The 11,260-nt window shown below is 40.3% G+C and overlaps 1 protein-coding gene across 1 annotated transcript; it reads left to right on the top strand.

Annotated features, from left to right (window-relative positions):
* Positions 1 to 223: 223 nt before the first annotated feature.
* On the top strand, positions 224 to 2,031 carry sox17 (SRY-box transcription factor 17; the record flags this gene model as incomplete). Its single annotated transcript, XM_079233914.1, has 2 exons — positions 224 to 521; positions 881 to 2,031. 2 exons carry the CDS (start codon positions 224 to 226, stop codon positions 1,771 to 1,773), a joined length of 1,191 nt encoding a protein of 396 aa, XP_079090040.1. The 3' UTR covers positions 1,774 to 2,031.
* Between the last annotated feature and the right edge of the window lie 9,229 nt (positions 2,032 to 11,260).

Below are 11,260 nucleotides of genomic sequence, written 5' to 3'. Positions count from 1 at the left end.
TGGCTGCCTGTGAGTTTATAGCGCACCAGCCTTCACATCCAGCACTGAGTATTCGGTTCACTTCAGTCCATGCGACTCCTGCGAATGGCTTATGGATGTGACTAATTATTTTCCAGCTTTTCAGCCAGAAACCGTGTTAAGTTCTTTGTATCGGTGTGTTGCTTCTCAGCCGTGAAGTGCGCTGCTGCCCGGTGGCTCTCCACGACCTCCCAGCTGGACAGAGATGAGTAGTCCCGATGCGGGTTACGCCAGCGACGATCAGACCCAGGCAAGGTGTACGATGTCAGTCATGATGCCTGGAATGGGACACTGCCAGTGGGCCGACCCGCTCAGTCCTCTCGGGGACGCCAAAGTGAAGAACGAGTCGTGCGCCTCCGGCTCCGGGAGCCAGAATCGCGGCAAGACCGAACCGCGGATCCGCCGGCCCATGAACGCGTTTATGGTCTGGGCGAAGGATGAGCGCAAGAGACTGGCGCAGCAAAACCCGGACCTGCACAACGCGGAGCTGAGCAAAATGTTGGGTAAGTCATTGTATACTTCATTTAATCAGTCTCATGTCCGTGTGCCAGATCTGTACAGGTTATTTTAGAAATTATGCTATATTAGTTTCTGTTATTTACGTGTTTGATGTTTGAAGTCATTTTTCGTTTTGCTCAAACCACAATGAGGTTATTTCTCATTCGGTGCAGGGGTCGTTGAGGCAGCAGGTGAAGTTACCATGTTATTAAAAGTTGCTGTGTCTGAGTTAAGCTGCACGTGTAACCTCAAAATCCTGTCCCTGCCCCCTAAAATGGCAACAAGCTATTTCTGTGTGCATCACCAGACTGCATACAGTATCTGCTGACATATCATTGATGTGCACTCTCCTCTTGACCTGCAGGGAAATCATGGAAAGCCCTTCCTGTCACAGAAAAGCAGCCCTTTGTGGAGGAGGCCGAGCGCCTGCGGGTTCAGCACATGCAGGATCACCCCAACTACAAGTACCGGCCCCGGCGGCGGAAGCAGGTGAAGAGGATTAAGAGGCTGGACTCTGGCTTTCTGGTCCACGGTGTGTCCGATCACCAGGGCCCGCCCATGCCCGGGGATGGCAGAGTGTGCGTGGAGAGTCTGGGCATGGGCTACCACGAGCACGGCTTCCAGGTTCCCCCGCAGCCGCTCAGCCACTACCGGGACGCTCAGAATCTTGGGGGCCCCTCTTATGAAACGTACAGCCTTCCCACGCCTGACACCTCTCCTCTGGACGCTGTAGAGTCAGACCTCATGTTCTTCCCCTCACATTCACAAGAGGACTGCCACATGATGCCTGCGTATGCGTACCACTCCCAGGCGGCGGAGTACCAGCCCCAGGACCCCCACTCCAACCACCACGGCAACGCCATCCTGCACCGGCACCCTGCCTCCGCTCCGGAGCAGCCCCCTCAGCCCCCTTCCTACATGGGATGCCCCAACCCTCTGGCCATGTATTACACTCAGCACTGCAGTCCCAGCCACCCCAAACGGCATCCCGGCGGGGCAGGACAGCTCTCCCCTCCACCCGACTCCCACCCTCACTCAGCAGACAGCGTGGAGCAGATGCACCACTCTGAGCTGCTGGCCGAGGTGGACCGCAGTGAGTTCGAGCAGTATTTGAGCTCCTCCGCGGCGCGTGCGGACATGACAGGCTTGCCGTACGGGCCACACGAGCCTGGCATGCAAGGATCTGAAAGCCTGATATCATCGGTGCTGTCAGACGCCAGCACAGCTGTGTATTACTGTAGCTACAACAACTCCTAACCTCCTGCCCGCCCCGTTACCCCGCTGCAAGGACACATGATCTGACCTCAAATCTCTGTAGCTAAATTTGAACAAAAAATGTTTTTATTTTTGTTATTTGTCATTGCGAGGCCTACACTACTAGGCCCATGAGGTTTTTAAATGTCGCTTTATTGAAGACTGTTGTACTGTAAGAAAAAGCCATAGAATATTTTAAACACTGGTTTTAACTTTTTCTTCCTCTCTTGCAGGGATTCATTTTGTGATATTAAATATTGAACTGCCACTATTTTAACGTTTATGTATATATTGAAGGTGTTTTTTTAAACTTTTTGCACTTTTGAGAAATAAATGTTTGCAAAATAGACTCATCCACTCTTGTATTTATTATTTCACATTCTCTTACATGAACACAGAAAAAAGCTTTCTTTCTTTTTCTTTTTGTATTTATTATATGTTTCAATTTCTAAATCAAAAGCTGTATTACCTAAAAACAGTTGTTACTTAACAACAACAAAACAAAATGCTTTGCGAACAATTCACTTTTCAGATGTTTTTCAACTCATCACAACATTCATTCAGCGTCGGTTGTATTAAACAGCGCTATCTCTGTTGGTTTTTCCCTCTTTTACATGGAGCATAAACGGGCTCCCGGACCCGGTTGCTCACCTGGAAGCAGGGCAGCGGAGGGCCACGACCCGGCTTCCTGGCCCGGACAGAGTGGAGGCAATCTCAGTGTCTGCGTTACAAATGGCGCCTTGTTTTCGTAGCATGGGAGCGCAGTTTATGCTCCGGACATCCTGTCTCTGAATGAATTAGTCTCTTCTGATTAATGGAACGGGCCATTAAAATGCACTACTCCTGTTAAACAATGGTGACAACTTTATTTTGTGTATTTTCACAGCTGACTATGAGGTATGATTCAAATACCAATCTCCAGCTATGCATAATTACACATCCATAACATCAGGTTTTATTTCTGAAGGGCTATGATGTATTTATCCACTAACGCCAGTCTGTCGCTCCATCACACGTCTAATTTATCAGTTGAAAATCTTTAAGAGATCACATCAAACCTTGAGAATGATTCGTGGTATTTATAGCGGACAAAGAGTCCCATTATATAAATAGAGATTTTCCCTATTTTAAAAGGAAGAGGTTCTTCTCTGAGGGGTCAATCACCCTGACCTTGCGATCCATTTTTAGCACTTCAGAGGAAACATGCTCCAGAGGTGTATATATTAATGTGCTTTGTTCGTGCTGAATGTTTTGAAATATTCTCATATGTAGGAGAAGTAGTGGTTGGACCTCAAGGTAAATATTTCTGGTTCTTCCCATGGTCGTCATTATGATGTCAGTTCTTGTTAATGTCAAGAAGGAAAATAGTCATATTCAGGTTCCAACAGCAACTTGTGTTTTTACTCCATACATGTTTGCCTGATGTGTGTGAGGCGTTGTTACGTCTTCCAACTTCCCTCCCACACAAACTGACTTATTTCCCTTCGGGCCGTGCTGAACAATCCACTGTAATTGGTGTGAATGTGTTTAAATTCAGTCTGCAGCTGAGTGGCAGGTTTATCCTCCCTGTTGTTGCAGCTAATGGGTGCATAACAACAGGCTCAGGCCACGATCCCCGAGGCATCAGCAGAGTGGGTGGGGGTCACCTGTGCAGACTTATAGGAGAGGCAGACCCCCATGTCAGCCACCGTATTATCTCCTCACACAAATTGATCAGGGCTAATTGATGAGGAAGAGCTCACTGTTTATCCTAAAGACACAGGAAGGAGTTGGATAAGAAAATAAAGTAGTTATTAATATGAGACGTTGACTGTTTTTAGAGGAAAATTCTTATTTTCTTACTTAGTTAGGTTTAATTTGTGTTATCTTTTAAATGGAAGGCAAGTATCTAAGGAAGTGGAAATTTTTCAGAAAAAACATTTATTCCCATATTCAAGGATTTAAATGTGTAATTGTTCACATACACAAACAATATGTAGTGAAATGCAGTGACAACTAAGAATTAGAAAAATATTTTGTATAGTATTGAGTGCAAATATAGATATGCAACCATATATAACAAAAGTAAATAATAAAGTCTGAATAAAATAAAATGTTCTCATGAACTCGTGTACAATTTAAGAAAATATAAACAGCGTGTCTTTATTTAAATTATTTTGAAAGTCTGTGTTAGTTCTTTTATTATTTACATGTTAATTACATAAGCAGCAGGACAGAGATGTTTCTGGGTAAAAGCAAGAAAGTCAGAAGTCAGAGCAGCTCAAAGCTCAGGAAATGTGGGCTGTCATGGTTTCCCCTGCCGCAGTGTGTGTGTGTGTGTGTGTGTGTGTGTGTGTGTGTGTGTGTGTGTGTGTGTGTGTGTGTGTGTGTATGCAGGTGTGTGTGGGTTTGTGTGTCCCGGGGCCTCGCTGCCAGCAGCCTGCAGACAGCCACTCAGAGATTACATCAGGCCGGCCGGCTACATTAACGCAGCAGCACTTAATCATGGCGCTGCCCTAATCTCATCTCAGGTAGCTGCCTTTCACAAACGCAGCTTCATTCACCCACAAAGCCGGCTGCAATGTATTTCATTCAGCCTCCAATAAACCATCAGTATCGACTCTATTTGACCAACTGAGATGCAAACACAGTGACGTTCAGTTCGAGGGTCAGTCATTATGAAGCCACGCTAGCTGGGGCTGAATGCTAAGCAAACACAATGATAATACCCCTCTTCCTCATGAGCTGAATCTAGGTGCAAGCGATTATGCCCACTTGGTTTCTGTCTCTTAACTTTACATCTTTAGAAACAAGAAGAGCAAATAAAAATCTTTTTTTTTAAAGAATGATTTGTAATTTGGGATTCTGCAGAGATGTGGGTTTTGCGAATAAGAATAGTTCAGAAGCAATTACTTGATTAAACAATTAATAGGCTGGAGTCAGTCATTTTGATAACCCATTAATTCCACTTTCTAATAAGGCTCACTTTGAATAAATTGTAGCCAACGGCCTTATTAATGGTTCATAAAGAGATTTGTCATAAGCCATAAATAAGTGCATATTGTGGGTCACCAGGCTGTGAAAAATCCCTTTGAATGCTTGTGCCACTTTCCTTCTCAAAAAGTATGTAATAATGGCTGAATAAACCAGCCTCAGGGATTTTCCAACCAACCCAGCTTTCCTATGTTTTGTAATATTGTATATGTATATTTCTTTCAGTTTGGACCGCTAGCTGGACAAAACAAGGAACAAAACACACATGCACATCAAACAACCACATAATAGGCATCTGAGTTTGGTTTGATCATAAACGACAGCCAGTAGAAGACATAACAAATGAAAAACGCTCTCTTCAAACTGGTCGAGGTGAAGATTCCTTTGTCCAGTTTCAGCGACAGACACAGAGAGGCTGCGAGGGCCCAAACTGATTAAGTCATTGATAGTAGATTGCAAATACAGCATGTGAGACAGCTGCAGGAGAGGGTGTGTCTCTTGTCTAAAGCAGGGCTGGTTGCTCATAATCCCAGGCATATGCTGTCCCTCTCTGTCCTGATCGCTTTTATGGTCTCTAGTCACACCACCGTCCAGTTGTGCTCCCACTATATATAGTGGATCCAGTCAATCTCCACTGTGTGACTCAATAGTTTATTTTTCTTCTGATTCCAGCGCAGCGTTTGTCACACATTCAGTTATAAATAGTTGTCTCGTGAGTTAATAGACTGAACAGGTACCCCCCACTTTTCATGCCAAAACGTCAGCTGCTGTGTCAAAATTCACAGGGATTATTCACAAATGGTTTTGGAAGTATTTTTATTGCCTGGCTGCCTGGGTTCGGTAACATAAGGTGCAACACGATTTAACAGCTTTGCATCAGTACGTGTTTTATGTTTCTGATTTTTATTTTTTTAAGATTGGGGTCAAGATAAGTTTCCAAATAGCAGTATGTTAGTTAGTTGTATAATTCATTGTGTGACATGCACACAAGTGGCCAGCCTACACGCACATACAACTTTAGATTGCAAACAGAGAATTGGGTTTTCTCTCCCACGATTTATAAAAATCTGTCAAGAAAAGGTTGCCTTCTAAAATACAATTCAAATTTTCACCATCCCACCATATATTCTTCAGTAATGTGGCCCCAAAATCGTCATAAAATGAGCAATACAACTTGCATCTGAGTTCAGTTGATGTATCTGAACACACAATAACAACATAACACATATGAGACAGAAATATTTGACTTTTTTGTTAAATTCCGCTTCATATAAAGCTTTACACTGAGCTGCAAGTAAAAGTGCATGTATAGACGATAAACAATTGCCATACATACAATACGACAAAGACAGGCTATACTGGTGCCAGGGAACATTTTTCAAGCTGGCTGGCACATTTGTTTCACAGTCAGGAATTGACTCAGAGAGCTGAATCAACTGCAGGCCTCTCCTGGTCAGCTCAGCGCTCCCCGTTCTTTTGTTTAAATCCTCTCGTGGCATTCAGGACAATTTTTAGCTCACGTCCAGGCGGGTAGTGAGTATAAGATGACTACATCAGCAGTCAGTTTCCTCTCCACTGTGTTTTCCTTTGGAAGGCAGAAAGGTGTTGGCAGAGAACAGCCACAATTTGCTGTCTTTAAGTCCCGTGTTCTCTCTGAGCAGGATTCCATGTTGACTCGGCATCTTCCTTTCTGAGTAGATATGTAGACCAAGGAAAGTGAGCAATGCTGTTTAGTACCAAACAACGTCATGACAAACGGAACATTAGTCATGACTTACGTCTGTAGCCATGTCCGAGGAAAAAAGAAAGCATTACAACAATGACATACAGTTAACTTATTTCAGAGTGTACGTGGGCATTTTGGGGAATAGCTCAATTAATTTAGAAAAAATTAGTTTAAATGACAAAATACAAATATGTAACCACTCACCGAGCCAGTTGTTAAAACCTGAACATCAAAAACTAGCTATCAAGCGAGCAAAAAAGATGAGACACGCAACGTTAGCTGGTGACAGTGATACATACAAATGGATGAAATGAATCGCTAAAAGTAATGGATGAACACATACAATGATAGTAAAGAAATGGAAAACAGGGAAACATGTGGAAAAGCTAGCTAAAAGTAGTGAATGGATAAACTGTTTAAACAGTTAGATATAGGAAAAAGATTAAATAAGTAGACCAATCGAAACATTTGAAATAGTTAGTTTACGCAACTATTGAAAGAGTTAGCTAATGAATAATAAATGTTGAATTATAAGTAATGGAATTATGATTGAAATAGTTAGTTAATGGATAAACGGTTGAAATAGTTAATGGAGAAATGTTGGAAGTAGTAGCTGTTGGGTATATGTTTGTATATGGATGGATGGTTAAATAGATGAATGAATGGATACAAAATTCTAACCTAGATTAATCTAAATATGTACAGGACCTCTTTTCACGCTAATACAAACAGTTGAAATCACTTGCTGAAGGATTACTTTCTACAACTAATGGATAAACTACTATTGATAAATGGTTGGAAAATATCACTAAAAGTAATGAATGAACAGGTGAAATAGTTAGCCAACGTAATAGAACATGGTGAAACAGTTGACTAGTTATCTAATAGTAGCTAATGGATTAACTGTTGAAACAGTTAGCCAATGGGAAAATACAGGCTAAAAGTAGGCTAACACAAACGGTTGAAACAGTTAGCTAATGGATTAATGTTTGAATTAAAGTAATGTAATGATGATTTAAATAGTTAACTAATGGATTTACGGAATGGATAAACGGTCAAAATAGTAATGTTAGCTAAAATAAATAGCTAAAACCTAAATGTAGCCTAATGGGTAAACAGTTGAAATAGCTAGCAAATGGACTTCAAGTAATGAATAAAAGGCTCGTTAGCTAATGGATAAATTGTTGAAATAGAGGATAAAGAGTTGAGTTAGCTAAAAACAAAAAAAAGGACGGTTGAACTAAATGGTGCTGTGAAATAATCAAGACTGTCGGACACAAAAGATAGAGGAACACTGCTTCATTTGATTAAGGATTGGACGACGTAAATAGAAACTGGATGAAGTTCATGGCAGTGAAAATGCTCTTGAGGCTCAGCTGAGGCTCACAAGATAAATGTGGACTATTGTCTGTTCACGCTTTTCTTTTTTCTTTCTGTGGATCTTCACCAGAGCACCTGTCTCCACTTCCTGGTTCCGATGACTCCTGTTTGCTCCATCCATGAAAGATGGGCTGGGAACATCCTTTATCCGAGAGGAAGCCCTCTGCTGAAAAATTCACACCCCGAGCACCATTTTGGGAATCACCGGTAGGACTTCCTAAAGAATAAAAATACATAAAAATATAGTCTAAATAAAGGGAGGAGGGCAGAGTGTCATGACCCGGGTCAACTACCCTTTGTTGTCTCATTGTATTTCTATATGTGTGTGTGTGTGTGTGTGTGTGTGTGTGTGTGTGTGTGTGTGTGTGTGTGTGTGTGTGTGTGTGTGTGTGTGTGTGTGTGTGTGTGTGAGCAGCTGAGACATATGTTGTTCGTATTTACATTCACTGTTCACATTTGTTGTTTATGTGTTTATTGTAGTGGATTTTTTTTGTTACACATGGTACAGTTTCACCACCTTATGGTCAGGATGTGGTTTGATAAGTAAGGTGTGTATGACTTTATTACTTTTCAGTACTAATCTATTGATAATTATGTAATACACTGTATTTCTGGCAAACTAAATAATACATTTGGTAGCGTTTGAATATAAAAACAAAAAGTCTACCATCTTAAATGTAATGAATAACAGTTTCCATCTCACTTATTACCTTTTTGGGTCAGAAAATGTGACGAAATCAAGTTACAGTAGCGTATTTTTAGATAAATGCATAAATTGTGTGAACCAACAGCCAGGACAAATGTCTAGACACTGTTTGGTATTTTTCTTTTTCAATAACACAATAAGTCTGAAAGCTGTCTCTTACACAGGAAGTGTATTTGTGCACATGTTATTGGATTATGAGCTTCAAACAAATATCAAACACATTTCCACTGAAATAGCAAACAGTCCACTTCCAGTTCCCTAAAAGCTGACAGTGTTCCTCCCTCTGCAGGTCCTGTCTCCTCTCTGTGGGACCGGTCTCTCCTGTCTGAACCCACTGTAACAGTCATACTGGCAGAAAATCTTCATTTCTTAAAGTAAAATGTTAATTCAATGCGTTCTTAGTTTGAAAGTTGCTGTCGTTATTGGGTAATGCAGATGCTGTAAAGATGATTAGTTGTACTGTAACTTGTTGCCACCAGGGGTCAGCTGTGCACAGGACTGCATGAGGCTGTGTGTGGGTCTGTTGACACAAAACATGTACTTATTGACAGGTAATGTGACAACTTTTAGAAATAGAATACAAATATTTCTCTAATTGAGTTGATATGTAAACTATACAATTTCAACATCCTGTATTTATATTTAAATAACATAGTTTCATTACATTGATTGATTATATCTGATTAATCAACTAACAGGTTTGAGTATATTCATAGATAATTTAATTTATTAATTTACTAATTATTACATTAACATTGATTATGTAATATCATGTCCCTTTTCTGGTTTTCAATACCGGCCCCTCGTTGGAATCATGGATCTAAAGCAACCTTTTCTCAGTAAAATCCTTGCCTACGAATTAAATTGAGTTATACTTATCGTTAAATGTATGCTGATTTTCATGAGATAAAAATATTGTATCGCTATTTAAAAAACAGGAGTCCTTTCGAGCATATGAAGGAGTGAGGGACGGGCAGAGCACGTGAGTCCCATATGATCAGGTGAGATGACGTGCTCCAGTAATCCCTGACAGAAGTCCTGTTGTGGTCACGCACAGCGGAATATTTCAAGCTCCAGCTCTGATGTCATTATTACCATTTTATCTGTGGGGTAACATGTCACTGAAATGGTTTCTCACGGCCCAGTGGAAGTTAGATGTTGCTTGTGCATCCTCATTTTAAGAGCTACGGAGGGATTTTAAACGAGATCATTTTGTAAACATTGCTGATTTGAAAAAACAGGATTACGGACTATTTGAACACTGAATGTACAGGTCCTGTTCATGAAGAATTCATTGTTTGATACCATGTTAATATTGCCGTCTTGTCAAAAAAGAGATTTTAAATCCCAATGGGAATGTCTTGGTAAAATAAAGGTAACTTAAAAAATTAAATTAAAAAACATGACAATTATATCATAATTACATATTGTGCCATAATGTGAAATAATGAATCATGAAACAACAACATCAGGAATACTTCAGCAAACAGCAACACATTTAAATGTTGTAAAAAGATTAAATATGATCTCATAATAATACATTTAATGTCAGTAAATTAAATATATATAAATATTCATACATTTTATGATACATGAATGAGCAAAAATCCGGCTTATAAACAGATTTTTTTTTAAACAGCCTTACAAAATGTTCAGGTCAACTGCATCATTAATCATATGTATATTATACATAATTACATACTAAAAGTGCCTTGTCCATAATGCTCACCCTGTAGTACATTCTCCTTGTTTGTCCTTATGTTTCCAATAGTCTCTTGTAATACTTTTTTGTCTTTTGCTTGAAAGATATTGTTGTAGAACCTCTAATACATATACACTAATGGTACATCACATGTACAACATTATTATATAATAATAATGCAGTGAAAATGCTGCGGTACTTGTGATGCTCATATACAAATTATGTAAAATAAACAATAATTATGTGCAGGTGAAATTTTGCCAGATGATCATCAAAGGTCTTCGAGATTTTCTTTGTGTATTCCTGCAGAGGTCCAGGGCTGCTTTATCAATGTAATCAAATATTCAGATATTGTGTGTGTGTGTGTGTGTGTGTGTGTGTGTGTGTGTGTGTGTGTGTGTGTGTGTGTGTGTGTGTGTGTGTGTGTGTGTGTGTGTGTGTGTGTGTGTGTGTGTGAATCCGGGCTGGTTTGTACACTCAGGCTGTTTCTGATTATTATTTGCTGACAGCTCGATCTGCTGAGAGGACGGTAAGTAATATTGTGTGCAGAGTCTGCTTCGATTGGGTTTTATAACCATTTAAATACATCACACTTTTATATTTAGTGGGAACAGTTGAAATGTGGAGTAAAGTCTTCTGACTGTTGTATGATTCTGCATATCTGACATCATGAAGCATGTTTCCCGGTTTTGTCTTCCAGCATGTTGATTGCGGCCCTAAAATAATTGTTCTCTAAAGTTGAACTGATGATCTTTACCATTTAATGTTTTTCTTAACGGCTGTGAAACTATTTCGGTCCCTTTACTGTATAAAAATCTCCCTCTCCTTCCCCCATATCCAACATTGGAGATCTACTTTTAAAAAGTAGAAAATTATTTTGTCCTCAGATTAAGTACATTTTTGTCAATAAGATATAACAAATCAAAATGTGGGCAGAAAAGAGAGCAGCCTTAAGCAAAATATCAAGCTGCATATATAACAAAGCAAGATGCAACCACTCCCT

Source organism: Taurulus bubalis (genome assembly GCF_910589615.1).
Source record: "Taurulus bubalis genome assembly, chromosome: 18".
Taxonomy (NCBI): Eukaryota; Metazoa; Chordata; class Actinopteri; order Perciformes; family Cottidae; genus Taurulus; species Taurulus bubalis.
The sequence above is the reverse complement of the archived record's forward strand: the minus strand, read 5'-3'. Positions and strand labels throughout refer to the sequence as shown.